The sequence below is a fragment of the Arabidopsis lyrata genome (genome assembly GCF_000004255.2).
Source record: "Arabidopsis lyrata subsp. lyrata unplaced genomic scaffold ARALYscaffold_4, whole genome shotgun sequence".
Taxonomy (NCBI): domain Eukaryota; kingdom Viridiplantae; phylum Streptophyta; class Magnoliopsida; order Brassicales; family Brassicaceae; genus Arabidopsis; species Arabidopsis lyrata.
The window spans coordinates 10,362,923-10,382,287 of NW_003302552.1; the positions used below are offsets into that span (position 1 = coordinate 10,362,923).

Consider the following 19,365-nt stretch of genomic DNA (forward strand, 5'->3'; position numbering starts at 1 on the left):
AGAGTCACACTATCAAAACGACGTTGTTTATTAAGAAAAGTGACATGGCATTGCCACCATGTCAGCTAAATCAGTGGTTGACTAATTCATATTTAGGTCACCTCTGTTTTAGGCAAAAATTAAAAAGTTAGGATAGTTTTTAAAAATGTTTTAAGCGCCGAGATAGGAAACAATATTAAAATCTTTGTTGAGGTATAACATTAAAAATATATCGTGCTGTTTATTTTTCTGACATCATCTCCAAATTAGGGTTCCCATTGATATTAAATGTCGTTGCATCAGTACAACTTTCTCCAGCGGTAATTTCATTAGGATGTGCCTCTTGGGGGAGACCAACGTTTGTCGTTGTAGTGTTGTTGGTCCTGCAAAATTGTGAGTTATTAATGTTACCTCTTTCCCTTTGTATTTCCAGCTCATGGCTCATGAAATCAAAAGGGTATTTTCTAGGTTGATTCATACCCACAATTGGATTATTTTTCATGTTCTGATGTTGTAATGGTTGAGAGGCAGATCCAACGAAATCCTTGAAAGTCATCACTTGGGGGCAAACTGACATCGTCTCCAAATTAGGGTTCCCATTGCTACTGCTTTTATGGTATGGATAGTAGCCTCTACGGTTTGGATTTTCATACCCAATTTGCTGGTATATTACAGGTTTAGGCGGTTTGGATGTTGGAAACCATTGTTCAATTAAGTAATAACTTTTATTCTTCCTTAAACTATCAATGTTATTCATTTTTGTTGCTTCATTCGTGTTCCCAGCTCTCTCATCATCTTGATCACCTCCTAAGAAAGCATCATTTGTGGTGATCTTAAACTGTTCGACTTGCGTTTCAAATGGAAGCACAGGTAGATCACGAAGAGGAGAAAACTGCATGAAATCTAGCTTCTTCCTAAGAGATATGATAGTATCCCTTGAGAAAGATAGTAATGTATAGATCTCACTTAAGTTAAGAGCATTGATTGTACGACCGCATTGCATCATCAACTCATTAGTGACATACTCTTTACTCTTTTGACAACTCTTTATCATTTTTTCATTAACCTTATTTGTCTTCTCATTTAGATATAATTCGACATCCATCTCTTTCTTAATATGCTCGTACCTCGGTAAAGCAAAGAAATCGTCTAGGAGGTCACGAGCCGTCTCAACTGATGGCCAAACCACTGGCTCAGCTTAATTAGGACTAAAAATGATCATACAAGCATTTACATCACACAATATGGATAGTTCCTTCACTTTTTTCAATAACCCTGCCCTCCTTTTCCTTAAAATTATTGCTCTTGTATTGTCATTCTCTATCCATGCAAGTTTTACTTTTTTTTCTTGTCATCGTCACTTTTTAATTTTAATCTCTCTCTTTTAAAATTAAAATTATTGTTGGGTAGGTGATGAAAGAACAACTCGAGAATTCATTTATATAGAGTTGAAGTAAATGGGTGAGATTTTGGACATCAATTCTAGTCAAAAGAAAGAGACAATGTGAATGATTCGTAAAGATATAAAATTAATTACTATTTCTTAAAAAGTGTTGACTGTTTCTTGGGTGTGGTTATGATAAACCGAACCTTTTCTATCTAAACCAAATTGAGAATATATATATCCATAAACTTAGAAAATCTTTGATTTGGTTAAAAATATTTTTTTTCAAATATCATTCATAACTTAACCGATTTCAAACCAAAATGAAATGAAAAAATGTTTTTAAATAGTAAGCATAACTTGCCTAAGAATTGAATTCAAAGCTAAATTAAAATTCTACCAAACTATATTAGATTTTGTTTTGTTTTGTTTTATATTTATTATTCTTTTTCATAACCAAATTAGTATACCATAACTGTGTCCCGGATTAAACCACCAACATGTTAGAATATCTATGTGGTTGTACTATTACTACATGGAATCAAAACTAAATTTCTGTCCAAATTTGTAATCCCATTCAATATTCTGAATTAATGAGTTAATTAACTTTTCTCTCATTATTTAAAGCTAAAAGATATATTGACCATATTATCTTCATTATTGTGTATTAGATTAATTAGTATTGTTTGAAAATTATTTGGAAACTAAATATTGACTATACATTTCCTTTATAAAAATCATTTTAACATTTTCATACAAATTTTTTTTTTTCTAAATGTTTTACCATATTTTGTACACAAAAATGACTTATTCTTTACTTATTTTTATTTTTAGTTTTAATGTTTTCTTATCAAACGTTATATTAAGATTATAAAATAATATTGGTATGGTCAAGAAAGTCTAACAATTTTTTTTTTTTGACAATCAAACTCCATATATTAATTCACGAATAAAAACTCTCTTATAGAGAGAGTCAGTCGGATACCGTCGAACTTACATGGAAAAAACAAAACCTGCAAATTCTTGCACATTTAGCAAGATGATCGGCGGAAGTATTACCACTACGAGGGATATACTTAATACTAAAAGTAGAGAATAAGTTCTGTAATACACAAAATCCCTTATCTCTGTAGAAAAAGTAGGTCACTCCTTGGGGCTAAAAGTCATCTCTAACAGATCCCTCATCCTCTGTAATACACATATATTAATTTACGGATAAGAACTCTCTTCTAGAGAGAGTCATCCGGGTACCGTCGAATTTACATGGAAAAACAAAACCCGTGAATTCTTGCACATTTAGCAAGATAATCGACAGAAGTATTACCACTACGAGGGATATATACTTAATACTAAAACTAGAGAATAAGATATGTAATACACAAAATCCCTCATCTTTGTAGAAAAAGTAGGTCACTCCTTGGGGCTAGAAGTCATCTCTAAAAGATCCGAGCAATCCGTCAAAATAAGGATAATATTCATCGAGATCGCCAGTAAGCATTTCATCGTCCACAAAAGAGTCTCCAATTCAACATGCAGGGGAGATAGACTTCTGCGTCAGCCCTTTAATCCTAAATGCAACAATCTTCCTCCACACAAAACAGTCCAACCATGTCCGCTCCTAGACTCCATTCCATGCTATGACCCGTCAATAAAGCATACCAATCTATCCGCTAGAATTGGCGTCACTTGCACTATATGGTTCCTCTCGGGTTGGGGCTCTTCTCACCGGTTTTCTTGCCTCCACGCCTCTTCTTCTTGAATTGCAATGTCCAAAGTGTTCTGAGGTGGTTCGCTCATATTATCGAAAATCTTTCGATTTCGCACCTTCCAGATTTACCACAAGATCCATGGAAATACTCTAAGGCTCTCCTTATCCGCACCCGCCTCTTTACCCTGCCAATACAAATAATCTAGATTATTGTAAAGCGAAGGTAAGGTGAATAAGGCTGGAGATGATGGGATATTGGAGAGGGTCCATACTTGTCTAGGTGGAGGGCATTCAAAGATCAAGTGATTAATCGTATTTTCTTCTGCTCCATATCTAGGACATCCTTTACCCTCTACCAACATGGAGATAAAATAGTCGTTGGCACGAGGCCAAACAACCTGACACACATTACCACACGAAATGTTTTAATTTTCGCATAGTTTTTAATTTCCAAGCTTGCACCTGAAGTGCTGTGACACTAGATCCTTAGAAGAGGATGGTCGCAATCAGGACGAGAAATAGTTTTCGCGGCCTCCTATCCAAATTTGGCGGAATAATTGCCAATCTAACAAAATTTTAAAAGAATGATACTAATATATTTTTAAACAATGGACATTTCATCACCCTTTTTTCTTCGTTTATCGATCTTGCTTTTTTGGCTTCTCGTTGTTGTGAGGCTGTTGAAGGTTCTTTTTGACTCGGAATGTTTGTGATTTTTTTTCCCAGGATTTTGTTCCTTAGCTTTGGTTTGTATCTGAACTACTCAATTTTTTTTTTTTTTTCTGATTTCAATAATACTCTGACGCTAAAAAAACTATAAACCTAGGTTTTTTTAAAATAATGTTATTAGTTTTTCATCAAAATAATTTTATTGATTTGACTAATAAGATGAAACATTTGATGTCATATATACATATTCGCAAAAGTATTGTGAATTTTCAGATTGACCAAATTTAATTTGGTATTGATCAGGTACAAAATCAAAACGTGTTTGCAAAAAGATAATAAGCCCGAGCCCGGCTCGGCAGCTCGCAGAAGTTTGCTTCTTCTTCCATAATTGGTATCAAGGTTTTGAACCTTGTTAGAACTTCTCCACTATATATAAGAGGAATTTTCACTTTATAGTTTCCAAGCAACCCACTTTAGACTTTCATTTCTCATCCACTTTAACTCCAATTTTGACATATGAGTACACTACGTTATAGTGCTCGCATTGAGGAATCCATTGCTAATCTGCTTATTCCGATAAAGGAATTCACGCGAAAGTTACCCGGAAAACAACATATCTAAAAATTGAGTTCCAACAAACATTTGCAGTATCAAACGGTTCCAAAATAGTCAATGGAGCTGACATTGAGCTCTTATAAATTCAAAATTATAAGTAGACGATTAGGTATTCTGCTTTCTTAAAAGAAGATAAATTTTACGGTTATTACTTCTAAGTAAATTTCAGATTAGCGTCATTTACTCATCGATGATTTGCAAGAAATTACAACTTTAATACTATAGTACCTTTGGGGAGACTTAAACAAAATATACTCTATGTTTTATATTAAGTGCTGTTTTAGAATTTAAATACTATTTTATTTTAAACTTTGTAATACAAATTTTTTATGTAAACGTCTGGCAATCCCTCTCCTCTAAGCTAGTTTTTGGGTTTGAGTTAGGTCCACACTAATACGATATCAGAGCCAAGTTCCAATCTTCTCAATTGTAAGCTATTACCTGTGGATGTCCAGTCCCACAAACTTCATGCTTTACATGTCCAGTCCCGAGCGTCAGGAGGGTGTATTAGAATCCCACATTGGAAGTTGGCAAAATTTCTTGGACCATATATAAATATGTGACAACCCTTCACTTTTGAGCTAGTTTTTATATGTAAATTAGGTCCACGCAAATACAAGGAGCTTCAAGCTGAGCTAGCAACTGACGAGAGAGCTGTTCAAGCTGTTGAAGTGGATAAGATCATACCGTTAGTCTGTTAATAGAGAAAAAATTTTAGGACATTTGAGTGTAGAAATACAACTACTTGTAAAATCATTCTTTCTGTTTTGACATATTGTTAGAAAAGATTATGTTCTTATCATCGTGCGACAAAGTGAGTTGTTCAAATAAGTAATTCAGCTGAAGAAGTTACGACACTGAAGGAGCAGATTATATTTAGATTCAACGAAAGACATCGAAGATCAAAGATATGGAGAAATTTGGCTTATACATGCATTTAATAAGGCACAAGTAAGTTTAAACTTTAAACACAAAATATAAAGAAGGGACCAGTTGTTTGGATATCGCCTACGACCCCGTGTAGACAGTAACAACCACAAATCCTGTCATCAGACCGTAATTTCACTGTTGGTCCAAGAAAACCACAAATATTTTCTACTTTCTCATCAAACATTTACAGACGACAGTATTTCCCTATAGAAAAAAATAAAAAGCAAGGAAAAGATTGAACTTTACAAAAGGATATACAAAAGGAAGAAATGGTCAAGGATGCGAAGGTGGAGGAGGAGCGGTAAGAGCGTAAGTGAGACTGTTGGATGAGTTCTCAATAAAGCCAGCCACTCCTGCCGCTGATTGTGTATTTGATGGCAGGAACAAGTCGTGCTTTTGGTCTTTATATGCACTCCATACCTGTGAGAAATCCATTTGGGGTTAAAAAAAAAAAAGTAAACACTTTGTTGAACAAGACTTTATTCGTAGTTTTTCAATATCACAACTTACTTCTGACGCATCAAGTATCTCACGCACTTTTGAGCAATGTGCTCCTTCTGTTGCAAAACCATGCAATACCTGAGACACATAGTAATTATTTCATCAATCACATGTGTAACAAACATCTCGCTAACAAATTCAACACTAACCTCAACTGCAAGCACCCGCCCGATCGATGCTTCCGATTCATTCCATTTCAAGTGAGAACTGAGCCCGTACCTTCCCCCCGTCCTCCAGTCAAGCAACCCAAGAAGGACCTCAATAAGACCAACCCTACCAATTTTCACAATCATTTGTCTCAGCCAAGTAGATATATCCCATTCAAAAATGGGCCCAAATTTCAAGCCTTGTAGCCACTTCTTCTAAACGACTATTTTCCACAATTTTATTCTGTAACTAGGTATTGTCAGATTAACACTTCAGCAGTCTTAGCAGAGTTTGCATTTAGAGATAATTAAGATGTGAGTACCCGTCAGCTTGAGTACCAAAGACATTATCATATAGTAACAGGATTACTCACTTTAGACCCTGCGCAACAAGTGCATCTCTGGCCCGATTTCCAGCCACAACAACACGCTTAAGTGTCTCAAGTGCCAAAATGCTTCCACCAAGCCATCCTATTGCTTTCATGAGAAGTGGAACCACCTGGTGTTTAATCAACTCAAGAGTCATTACACATGTCATAGGTAACACCAATTAGTTTCAATTTTTACCAGCGTGTGCTTAGTAGGAGGAGAGAAATAGAGTAGAGAACCTGGGCATTTCCAGCACTAGTTGCAGCCATTGCTTCAGCACATGCGGTACTAGCTGCAAGTTGATGAAGCACACGTAAACAACTAAGGCGCACGCGTTCTTGAGGGGTTTGCCCAGGTAGACTTGAGGGATCAGCAGACTCATTCACTCCATCAGATCCAATTTCTTCAGCCTTCACTTCGCCAGAAGACATTGTTTCCCGCCTCCCCTCATACGCCACAGCAGCGACAAGTTTCGGGACATACCCGAGATATCCTATGTGATCTGCAAGTGCAGGATGCACACGCAACAACGAAACCAATGCAGCAGAGAGAAGGAGAGGGAGCTCAGGGTCAACAGGATGTTGTTCATAATGTGTTGCCGCCATTGCTGACAAATACTGATCCAGTAGTCCTTCCAAGAATCGTTTTGGATTTCTCAGAGGAAATTTTGGATCTTTTAAGAAAAGCCTGACATTGACTCCACCAACCTAGACAGAGAGAAAAATTTCATCAATAACTATGCTTCAACGCAAAGGATCTCTTTCCCTATTGATCTATATATTGGTTTAAATAAATAAAAATAACCTGTAGCTCGTATCTCATTTCTGGTTGACCAGATGACTGCTCTGGTACGTCCCATTCAATAACAGAACCCTTCTGTTGTTCACGATAAATATCTGATGCCATGGTTGCAATCTGTGCGGATAAAGATGCTGCCATTGCTGGTGTCCACACAAGTTCTGGAGTCTCTGTGGTCCGCTCAAGCGCATGTACAACAGCCTCCCCAGGTCCATCACGAATTATAGATACAAGACCGTCCGGAAGGAATCTCACGAGTGTGATAGCAACTCTAGGCCCATGCATTGGTTGTGCGACGAGCTTACCCAACAAAGAAGCCGCTGCAGCTCTTTGCTGCAAGGGAATTTCTTCTGCACAAGACCATTTTGTGTCATTGACTCCATATTGTATGTAATCAGAAAGCCAATGGGAAAAGAAAAAGAGTTCAGAATGATTACTTTGCAAAGGCAATAAAAGTTCCAGAATATATACTACTCCACCATGTTTTGCAGCAGCCCAAGCAAGTTCTGGTGTGCTTGCCAAAGCATAAAGAACATGGAGAGCACCCTCTCGAAAAGAAGGTGCAGAATGAAGCATTTGTAAGAGGAGAAGAAGACTAGATCCATCAGATACCATCGTCTCCAAGCAAGGAGCATAAGCAGTTAGACGAGAGAGGACGTTCAGGCAGAGTTTTGGAATATCCGTTTTTGATGCAATGGACACCGAAAAACATTCAAAGAGAGGTAATAGTCTCTCCTTAGACGAAAACACTGAAGCCAGATCTGGATACTTTGTAAGCAAGTTCTGAAAAAAGAGGCAAAGAAAAAGGTCAGACATGCTGAATTCTAGGATATCTACACATTCACATGCGCCATATGATTACCTGAAGAGCAGTCAATCCTAATTGAAGGTGGTCAATCAGAAAACATTCTTCCTTCTTCCCCTCAGATGATGGCTGATGATCGGAATGTTCTTCAATCAATGACGGTTCTACGACGCTACTTTGAAGTTCCGGAGTATAATTAGATGAGCTGCCGTCTTCGATCAAATTTTGGTCCTCGGAAACAGAGGGCAACTCAGTATGCACTAACGATGATATAGAGTCGATCAGAGCATTGCAGAATGCTTCTGGTTCACTGATCTCTGAGTCGGGCTGATCATTATAGACCTTCAAGTAAACATTGCCAATAAAGACCTCTTTTGACAGTGCGTCATATGAAAAAGATTGAGCAGTTTTCAGATCATATGAACCATCGGGGCACTGGCAGGTGCGTTGTTCATCCACAAAATTTAAAAGCTCTGATCGAGTTGCAGAGTTCCAGATAATCTGTCAAACAAAAATTTGATCCAATGATAAGCATGCACCATAAGCTTAACATGCTTTTAACACTCAATGAAGTGTTCATCAAGATTTCGTATGAGCATGTAGAGAAATATCTTAAGAAATAGAAATTCTGCAATATGATGGCATCAGACATATCTTTTTTATGAGAGATACAAAAACACAAGACCAAATATACATGGAAATGTGAATTCTAAAGATGTTTATGCACCATTCATTTCAATATCCTGCTCAGACAAACAATTCAGTAAAAAGAAAATGTTTACCTCCGGTGTCTCCAAATTTGTGTTAAGTTTGGATAACAAATCCTTGGCAACTTCATCTTTCAACAAACTAGCAAGTTTTGGAGTCAGTAATGCTCTGATAACATCAGCCGCAGCAGCATTGTAAGGTGTCAAACTCTCATCTGCACATAGTCCACTAAGCCTTGATAGGGCTTGCGATGCTTGTAAGGCATGCTCATTCTTGGCAATTTGAATGCTAACTCCGACCCCATGAGACTCGACAGAATTAGATTCCTCTACAGTTGAGTCATACTGTAGTAATAATGGGAGAATATACCTGATCAAACAGACACACAAATCGAAAGAAGCACAGCCGTTAGTCATACTTGTCAGAAGCAAAGGTCCAAATGAGTGTAAGAAAGATACAAAGTTTAGTTGGAAAACTGTGCTGCTGACTATTAGATCGCTATGCCTTCATAATGATTATATAGACATTATACTTGGAATTTTACATGCATTGACAGTGATGCCACCAAGATTATGTCTTGTGATTGATCAAAAACATATTAACGGCGACAAACAGAACAAGAATATAGCTCACCATAAGGCACCAGCCTTTAGCAGACCATGCTGAAGTTCAGGGAAGACAGAAACCTTGGCAATAGACTGGAGAGCAGCATCAACGGCTGCAGGCACAAGTTCTAGTTCCGTACAGTGCACAATGTCTTCAATCAGACTGGGTAACTCTAGAAATACAGCCCTTGCACTCTCAAACTGACTTATTACAGAAAGTGTACGCATTACATTTGTGACAATGATTGCAGCTGGTTCGTGTTGTGAAGTTGTTGGCTGAACCACACACATGCAGCGAGAAAGAAGAGTCGATAGAAGCTGCACACCACCATCTCTCACTAATTCTTCACCATTCAACGACGAGGCAGCACAGCTACACAGAAGATAGGAAAATAAAATAGATAACATTGAAGGAACGGAAATAAATAAACATAGAATTGCACAGTTTTAGCAAGAGAAATAAGTACGTTAACGAAACAAGCTCAGATGCTGCAACAAGAAGAGGGGATCTATCATTAGATAGAAAGTTGTTGTCATCCTTGTCCACTGTAACTGCATCAAGTAACATCGGATAGCCAGCATATTTGAATGGCCGTAACACATGTCCATAACGTCGATATAAGATGCACTGCGCTTTCAGTAAAAGCAGCAACCTCCACGGCTGAGGACCTTGCAATCCTTGCATTGTTGCCTATAAGCAGAAGAACGGATATGTATAGTATGATAAATATGAAATCTAGAGACAGAATTATATATATAAACACAATCATATTTATGGACCTAAAACACTAATCTACAGTGGAATAGTTTCAGAGATGGGAGTACACAATAAAATTCTTAAATACAAATCGACTATGTTCTTAGCGGAACTAAATGATAATTGATAACTTCATGTACAAACTATGATTAAACACTTGTTTGACAAGCAAACACCGAAAAAGGAAAAAGTTGACCAATGTTATCTCTACTAATAAGAACACAGTAACATAATGAAGGAGAACTCAATTGCTACATATAGCATTCATCAAATAACTTGAACATAAAATAACTGCTGGTATCCAAGAATTATGTACTTTTCAACATATAACGTGACCATCCAATGGTCCAATGTTCTAAAAGACAGGTACAATAACAGACAAAGATGGTAAACATATAATTGAAGAAAACATCAAATCCCAGATAATGATCAGAACTTTGTAGACGTACCTGTAGGCATTCATAAGCTTTTTGAACAGCCAGGAACTTTTCTCTTCCTTCTGGATTCTTGTCAGGATGGTACCTCATCGCAAGCTTCCTATACTGGCGCTTTAGTTTCTCTTCATCAAGGTTTTGAATTTGTTTGGATATATTAGATATTTCCTCATTCAACTCAACTGGAGCAGTCCAGTTTAGGTCATCACTTGATGCATCATTCAGGGATATTTCTAGAATTTTGCAAGCTTCTCCTTCAGAAAGATCCATGGGTTTCCTAGTCAACTCTTCACGCCACATCACAAGTAATGATTGTAAGAACTCGACATGTTCAACAATCGGCCAATTAGGAAATCGAATCTCATCACATAAATTTCTGAGATAATAACGGTGACACCACATCTCATCTCTAAGTTCTGGATACGTAACAGGTGGCATGGGAGCATAATCATAGAGAGAATGGCAGTGCTGTGACAATTTCTGAGGATAGTCACCAAGATGCTGCAAAACCTGAGGAAATAGAAACGAGAATTAAAACTGAATAATTGAAGTGATAGTTTACAGATAGTCTTCAAGAAAGTGACCTTAAAGCCCACAGTAGTGAATATGTAAATACCTGACATATAAGATTTTCTGCTCGCATTTTATGTGTCCATATAATCTCTGGAGTATCGGAATCAGAAACCATGCCAGCTGCAAACGCAGCTGGTCCACTGCGCTCTAATACATATAATAAGGACTCTGGGAGAAGACCACCCAATACGCTTCTTTTAGCCAGGGGCAGAGAGGAGGAAACAGTAGCTTCTTCCCCACCATGAAAAGCTTGATGCACATGGGTGACCGAGAAGAGTTGTGCAATTGAGTAAAGATTGGATCCAGGGTAAGCAAGGGCAAAGTAAAAGGCCCCTGTACTGTACAGGCGGATCATCGCCTTGGAGTTTCTGGTAACAACGTCTTTTAAAAGAGCAGCACCAGCCTCCACAATAACTGGTTCGCCAGAGAGCAGAGCCTTTTCCAAAATTTAGAAAGACATCAGATTAACATAGGGTCATAATAAACAGTTTTTGGTCAAGGGGAAAAAAAAAACAGCTCAGATTACAACTCCCAGTTTTCCAATGAAGGAAAATTAAATGAGCAGAATTTTCAAATACTGACCGATTATTTTGCAACTCATCTCTAAGATAATACTGAAAACTAGCACATAGACAGCAGGCGTGCCTAATGCCATTAAATAGTAGGGGAACTAGGATACTTGGCTCAGCTTAATAACACCTACCAAACACATCATAGATGCAGCTAGAAGAAGAATTATGGAGAGAAAGAAAGACATTACCTGAGCAATATGAGGAAGACAACGTGTACTAGACAAGATACGTTTTACTCTTGGTGTTGGAGTTACAATCTCTCCAGCGTCATCCAAATCTGAATGTGCCGAAACCATGCTATGTAATATGGACAATGCAGCATCCCCTACCTGCATAGTGTTTTATCAATTAGAATAAGTATTGCATAAACATGTAGGAATGAAACAGAGGAAAAAGGTAATGGACATGAAAAGCATTTGTCTTTTGGGATGTTAAGCATGATAAATTGAAATGTCCATAGCCAGTCACACATAAAATTAACCGTAAAGCTTAACCTGAGTAGGTGTGAGGACTGGAACTCGAACAGCTACTGCCCATCTAAGTTCACGGATATCACGCAATTTCTTCCAGTCTAACATTCCTAAAGCCCGACACTTAGTTGTCCAGTCAATATCCTTTTTGGACCATAAACTTCTGATGACGTCCTTCTCTACAGGTCCCACTTCTGCACCACCTTTGTCTATGTACATCCATTCCTTAGGTGGTTCCATAAATGCAGTAGCAGCAATTAAATTGGACTGTAATGGAATAGGAGTCCTCTCCGAGTTTTCATGAACAACAGTCAGCAGATCTACAGCTAGGACACAACCACCAACCACAACACAACCTTCAACATTTAACAAGACCTTAACTAGAGCCTGCAGGTACGAGGAAAAAGTAAGCAACCAAGCATGAAAAGAATATCTCCAGAATGATTTTGTATGTGACGACGTAAAGCATACATCAAAATCTAATGAAATTAAGTGGAGGAACAAGAGTAACTAGAATTAAAAGAACAAGAAAGCAATATTTTAAATAGTTAGTGATACCTTCAGGAGAAGTAGTAGGCGATGCCTCAAAGCTCTATCATTCGTCCTATCTATCAGTGTTGTAATATGTGCAGTGCCTTCGAAAGGACCTATTGTGCTGTAGTGTTGCTCATAGACAATCGCCATCGCTCTTGCACAAAGCTCCCTAACAGAAGCTCCTCCCCCTCCACCAAAACCATCAAGCCTACTCATATCACACCAGTCGCCTGATGAACCCAATTCATCTGGAACAGCACCATCGATAGTAAGCCCCATATCAGCATCACACTGGAAACGATGATAGAGTGCCCTGAAAAAAGCAACTGGATCACGGAGAGGGAAATCTTGTGCCTTGCCAGCGTTCCCACTTTCAAGCAATAAGCGTAGGTAATATTGACCCACACAAACTTCTTTTGACAAGCTACGATAACTAACAGAGAACTCAGAATAGTTCCAAGATATACGTGGGACAGTCTCCTGGCCAGTTGTGGCCTCGACATCACCGGGGGAAATATCTTCTGTGCGCTCTTTCTCGACATCTAGGTTGTGAACCTCAGCCTTCAAAGCTTCCCTTAATTCTTGCCTTGTACGCTCATTCCATATGAGATCTGCACGATTATGATCAAGGCCAAAGGCTCGCCAAAACTCACGCCAATTTAGAAGGAGCTTTCCGGAACCTACAGGTGTACTTTCTACAATAACTTGAGCAGGTGCTGGAAGCACTGAATTCTGGATGCCATACAAGTTTGGGTCAGAACCAACCACATCGGATGCATTAGTCTCAGGTTGCTCATGCCCATTTGCATTTGTGGTGATTGAAGCAAATGCTGGATAGCCATTTTGTGAAACCCCAGCAGTAGTACTGTCACCACCTGGAAAAGCAGAAGCCTGAAGATTCGAAGCTTCAGAAGAAGAATCTGCAACACGCCTTTGAAAGTTATCGGGTACACTAGCATTTGCACTCATCTGTTTTGCTACATCGCCAGTCTCAACATTATTACCAGGGGGAAGAGGAATATCTTGAGCACCCATTCCCTTAGCTATACGACCTCTTCTCTGCTGAAGTAATCTTTTCTGCCGCCTATTTGTTGACGAACCTTCTTGATCTGTATCATCGACAACATCATCGGGACGTGTATGCAAATATGCAACAAGCCCAGGTGGCAGAACTCGAGACAGTAGATCCAAAGCTGGTTGGTAAGAATCTGCCCAGAGTGCCACAAGCTGCCTACTTACCTCGAGCCGCTCACTGGCAGGAAGGGAAAATGCATTCAATAAATGTCTCAACAAAGCACCATCGCGCAAAGCAGCATCACGCATTGACTCTGCAGCAATTGCATCTTCTTCAGCTATTGTACGCATTATAACAGCAATGATTTCCCTAACACTTTCTGCAGGATGTGCAAAGAGTGCAAATAAACGACGTCGTAGGGCAGCTATTTGTCGTAACAATTCTACAAAAACAGTGTATTGGGTAGTCTCTCCATGTGGATCACAAACCATAGCCTCAAAGACTTCAACAATCGCCATGGAAAACAGAGGTGAGACTGACATGGGTTTCAACCGATTGACCAGGATAGTAACATAACCTTGTTGAGCAAACAAAACAGACTTGGTATGCATGATAGTTGCATGTTTTTCTCCTCTGGAATCCGGTGCAGTGCTCAGATCTGCTGACCAACCGCCTATGAGAGACGCAATAAGCCCCGCAGCTTCAGCAGCCACACCTTCAGAACCGTTCCTAAGTAAACCCATTATCCTGTTAACAGCAGCAGGGAAAGACATTATATGGGATGCTGCACTCCTGGAGGACAATAGCCTACGCAAACACGCGACAAAGCCAATGACAGTTGCTGCTGCTTTGGGTGAAGGAGGTGGCAAAGGAGGGGCGTCTACAGGGAGATTTGGAGTTGATGGTAGCATTGTAATCAATGCCATCAAAGTCACCTCAGGGACTTCACTATTAGTGGGCACACCTGTATACGGGATACAAGCATTGAACTCCCTTATTCTGCGCCATAATCTAGCCCTACTACCAGGAACAGAACCACCTTCGGCAACTGCATCTTTTGCAGCAGCAGCTAAATGTTTCAGATGTAGGGAGCAAGTTTCCAAATCAGCAACAAGATGTTGTGGTCCAGAGATCAAGCTAACCCTTCCACAAGGTGGATCAATGCGATGACCAGGCATAGTAAGCCTTGGTAATACTGGTATCGGGCATTGTCCCTGCATCATATGTCCCCCATATATTAGCATTCCCATCTCAAATAAATTTTGCGTGCAATTACAGCAAAGTATTAATATATGAAAATGTTTAGGACCAACATATCACATTCTAAAAATGACAGAGTATACGTACTTCTGTTTGCAGAGTATCGAGAATCGCTGCAAGTAGGTTGTCTCGGGATATGCTCGCATAGACCTAGAATAAGTGTCACAGAGGTTAGCTAATTATCATGATTAATAGTATATAACATAGAAGCATAAATAACTTACATGAACTGGACACCCATCACAGAATTCGATAGCAAACATTTGGGGCTCCTCAGCGAACCGGACAAGTGAACTTACTGAAGATAGAGGACGAACGATAACAACCTGCACACATCTAAGCAGTATTCTCAGTATTTGACAAAACAAAACCAAACTAGACAAGTAGAAAGTAAAAGCTACTTCCTACTCATTTTCAGTCTTACTTTATCATCCCAACATTGTAGTAACTTATTTCAATTATGTTCAATTTAAGGCACAGCCATATCATGGGAAACTTTTTACATTAAAAGTCTAATAAAACCAGAAACAAAAACAATAGAACAAAGAATAGGAACGCAGCATAAAGTAGTAATATAGATAGAAATTATGTCTAAAAACGTGTTGCCAACTTACTTCATAGTTATCTATTCGTCTCTCAACAAGGGATGCCTTAGTAAGAATTAGCTGAAGGGCAACAGCATCTCCATGCTCACCAAGTCCTCCTTTGGGGCCAATTGCTAAGCTTAGTCCAGGCATGTTTAGAGTTCCATGAGCAGCAGATCTTAATCTAGTAACAGACCACCACCCATTAGGAGTTTCTTCAGCTCCAACTGCTTCTTTAGCTGCATAGTCAACAATTGGCATCAAAAACAAGATAAAGAAATGATAAAAAAAAAAAAAAAGTGATCTAGACAAGACACAGTTGTAAGTACCCCTTCGTGTCATATACTCCGATACTGTCAGCAATTGTGAATCATCGACTGACAAGAATACCCCAACCATGGACTTTGCAGTCTTAGCCTGCAAATGATATTTGCAATTATCAAGATTAACAATAATTTAGTAACAACTTCTCAACTAATATGCAAGCATCTCATTAATACCAAACTTGCGACAATGGAGGAATTTGTTGTCCCGGGTGCAGCTCTAAAAGCTTTTGACTTTCTCCCATACATGGGACACAGAACAAACCCAGCCGAGTCCGTAGATTTTGTCCGATATGCATCAGAGAGAAGAATGATTGCTGGGGAATTCATGTCTCTGAAATCCAAAATCCAGCGCGAATCACCAGATTTTGAGTCGACGAGCTCCAGACCGACAAAGGTGACCTTCAATTTCTGCGAACAAAAAAAAAAATCACTTCACAACAAAATCTAATTGAAACAATTAGTAAAAGCACCTCACTTAATTTCTACTACCAGTCGCAACTTTCAAATGATTCTTGGTTCTTGCAATAACAAAAATTTAAAAAAAAAAAAAGAAATCAATCCCATAGAAAATAAGAATAAGACTACTCATGTGAACTATAATTACTTACTGGAGAAAAAAAACTCCCCTGCCCAGTTCATGATTACAAAAATTTAAGAGCACATTAAACATTGAAAGATACTAACATCAGCTTAATGCCTAATACCAGACTCTGGCTAAACTATCTAAAGATCAAAACCTTCTGTCGCAAAAAAAAATCAAAGCACCAACTATACCAATTTGACAAGAAGACCAACCAGCACAGTATAACATCAGAGAAACCATGCATAAAAGCTTGAAGATGGAGCCACTGTAGGAAAAATACTTACATAAGGAACCCATTCTGCATTCCGTCTCCTAAGATGTAGAACCTGAAACTCAGCCACAGGTCTAATTTGATGCCATCTAAGCCGATACAACTCGGTCAAAATACTTGCTCTGCACCTAGATGAGAACTTCATAGCCTTAAATTTCCCTTTCCCATCCGTCCTAACATTGACAGTAAACTCACCACCAACACTCTCCGTATTCTCATCTCTTCCAACCAAAGGTGAAGCACCATCAAAATTACTTCCAGTATCATAAGAATTAGTAACAGCAAGAGTATTCGGATCAAGCGTAACAATTCCGCCGCTCGAAATACAAAGGATCCTCTTATAACGACCTCTCCACGAATGTTTAACAACAAGATACCTAGCAAGATACTCCGGCTCTTCCACAGCACCGGTTGTTGAAGCAACGGTACCTCTAGAGACGGAATCCATAGTGCGATCAGATCCGACGGTGTTCACAGAATCGAGAAACTGTAACGTGTTGTTTCGTGGAGGATTACCAAGAAGAGGTCGTAGAAAATCCCAGAATCCTACCCTGGAATGATCGGAAACGCCAGGATAATGGCGGAGGTGAGACTGATTCGCCCCCAGTTCTTAACTTGGTTATAGCAAAAGCCACCGGGGCTAGAAGATCGTTTTGCAACAATCGGATCCAAAATCGGAAGCTTAAACCCTAATTTTCATATGCAAGAAAACCTCGGGAAGAAGATGACTGCGATGGATTTCTTCTTGAATACGAAATTTGGTGAAGGATCAGAGAAGAGAAATGAAGCAAAAATTCGATCTGAGATTGGGAGAGAAAGAGTCGTGAATTTTTGTGATGTTGTTGTTGTTATTGGTTTTTACAGTCTGACGACTTTCTTTGTTTGAGAGGGTTAAAGGCTAAAGGCCATTTTTGTTGATTCGGTGTCTCTCCGGTGTATTCATCATCAATTTTTTTTCCTTTAATTTAACAAGGATTACAGATATTGTGTCAAAATGAAATTGTGTAGATATTTCTTTGGCTCTTTCAACAAAAGAATTAGCACGTATATTAAAATAATGTGAAAATTAAAAATTTTAAAAACGCTTCTCCCCTTTGCTCCTATTTTTTAGAGTGATTTTGTGCAAAGAAAAAAATGAAGTATGAAATTAGGAGAAAAATACTAAAAATGTTTGTTTTTAACAAAATACAAATAACGGTGGAAAAGGGCTTGAAGTTGCGGAGTTATTACAGAAAACCTATCAATTGTTTTGTTCCTGTGAGTGAAGGGAGATATTTGACGTTATGAAAAACCGAAAGAACAATCTGACATTTAAGAAATACTGACAGTTGAAATGAGTGTTATCCGGCAATAGACAGAAAGAAGTGACGGTCATTAAATACAACCACCTTTAATTTGAACTCTCTCAAATTTTGATGTGGGACGAAAACATTAAGCGGGATGCAAAAAATTTAAAGACCTAACTTAGTGGTGTGGACACCCAATAAATAGTCTGTCGGTAGTAGTAAAACGTAGAGCCATAAAAAGTGAAAGAAAAAGAAAACACAAACTTCAAAACAACACGGACCTGGTTAACATCATGAGTAGAGAGATAAGAAATCGACCAACCTAATCAGTAAACATAGATATTCTATTTTACTTGGAAAAACTTAATCATATGTTCTAGTTCAGTAATTATTTGTTGTGTGTATTACAAGGGTTTCTAATGAAGGTTACGATCGAGTTAATCAGCGACCTTGTACGTGTTCTACTTGGGGGTAAAGATGACGATAGGGTTTGGAGATTCACGGCGGCGAAGGACAGAGTTGGCAAATGTATACGGTTTAGAGAAGGCGATGGAGTTGAAGCAACAAAGACAAAAGTCATTGGTGAACTAAACATAGATCGAACGAGTGAAAAGGTGGAGCTAACGTATGAGATGCCAGAGTGGATGGACATAGACTGATCGGTTAAACCCGTTCCAATCCACATCGTGATTGACGACGACATGGGCCTATTCCTTGCAATGCGGGTGGATATCCATGAAATGAAGCTCTATGTCGTCCCCATGCCGCTTAACATGACACTTGAGATTGACGGGTTCAAGGTAGTGCCTATCATGGACGAGTTCTCCTTGGCAGAGGTAATGAGCAAGGCAGAAATCAAAAGAGAAAAGAAGCGGCGAGAGGACAAGGAGGCAGTAGACAACATCATCTTCACATAACTACCACCAGAACATGTAGCGGACATCGGAGATGGTTTACTTGGCTGGGTAAGGCATTCATACACATATGGGGGATTTGTGACGATGTCAGCAGCATTGAGACACTACAAAATAATTTCCCAAGCGGGACAGGAGAATGGCTCTCCAGTGAGTGTGATGAACCTGAATGGTAGATCCTCTACGGACGATAACAATAACAAGGTTACTCGATTGACGAGATATCTATTAACTGAGAAAGGTTGAAATTTCATAGGTCACTAATTAATCATGTAGACATGAATAATAACATGTGGATCTCTAAGTACATGTTATGGTTTACATGAACGGGTGGAAGCTCAAGCGAGGAAAGAGGAAGCCAGGCGGATACACAAATTCATGCAACAGGTCTAAGAGATGTGTCACCGCCTAGAGGTGGTAAGTATAGACTATATGGACAGATATGCAGTATATGAAAAATAATGACATATGAACTAATGGTAACAAACAACAATGACACTTGTACAGAAGGTGTGGTTATGGCTAACTTCAACACCAACCACACAGTTGTGCCACTTGTCGCAAGTATG

General features: G+C 38.8%; 2 protein-coding genes across 3 annotated transcripts; both read right to left on the minus strand.

Moving 5' to 3' along the window:
- Positions 1-220: 220 nt before the first annotated feature.
- On the minus strand, positions 221-1,260 carry LOC9316910. Its single transcript, XM_002880797.2, has one exon. The coding sequence runs from the start codon at positions 1,082-1,084 to the stop codon at positions 221-223; it is 864 nt and encodes a 287-aa protein (XP_002880843.1). The 5' UTR covers positions 1,085-1,260.
- Positions 1,261-5,296: 4,036 nt separating this feature from the next.
- On the minus strand, positions 5,297-17,648 carry LOC9316911 (dnaJ homolog subfamily C GRV2). Of its 2 annotated transcripts, XM_021028326.1 has the most exons (22): positions 16,610-17,648; positions 15,917-16,150; positions 15,746-15,833; positions 15,447-15,655; positions 15,057-15,158; positions 14,920-14,982; positions 12,582-14,786; positions 12,048-12,410; positions 11,742-11,882; positions 11,025-11,417; positions 10,424-10,918; positions 9,685-9,908; positions 9,246-9,590; positions 8,687-8,981; positions 7,962-8,405; positions 7,537-7,882; positions 7,106-7,449; positions 6,541-7,008; positions 6,307-6,431; positions 5,936-6,059; positions 5,796-5,864; positions 5,297-5,705 (listed from the first exon to the last, which is right to left on the minus strand). In XM_021028326.1, exons 1-22 carry the CDS (start codon positions 17,042-17,044, stop codon positions 5,559-5,561), a joined length of 7,659 nt encoding a protein of 2,552 aa, XP_020883985.1. In that variant the 5' UTR covers positions 17,045-17,648; the 3' UTR covers positions 5,297-5,558. The 2 variants fall into 2 exon arrangements, with proteins under 2 accessions (XP_020883985.1, XP_020883987.1); XM_021028328.1 differs by lacking the exons at positions 15,746-15,833; positions 15,917-16,150; positions 16,610-17,648 and having other exon boundaries at positions 15,057-15,168; positions 15,447-15,544.
- Positions 17,649-19,365: the final 1,717 nt, after the last annotated feature.

What these genes read in the sequence shown, in the direction of transcription:
- LOC9316910 (XM_002880797.2), bottom strand. Translation starts at nt 1,084, where the DNA reads ATGGATGTCGAATTATATCTAAATGAGAAGACAAATAAGGTTAATGAA.
- LOC9316911 (XM_021028326.1), bottom strand. Translation starts at nt 17,044, where the DNA reads ATGGATTCCGTCTCTAGAGGTACCGTTGCTTCAACAACCGGTGCTGTG. An exon ending in GTGATGGGTGTCCAGTTCAT is followed by an intron (nt 14,983 to 15,056) that starts GTAAGTTATTTA and finishes CACTTATTCTAG; the next exon opens with GTCTATGCGAGCATATCCCG. An exon ending in GTCTTCCTCATATTGCTCAG is followed by an intron (nt 11,418 to 11,741) that starts GTAATGTCTTTC and finishes ATTTTGGAAAAG; the next exon opens with GCTCTGCTCTCTGGCGAACC.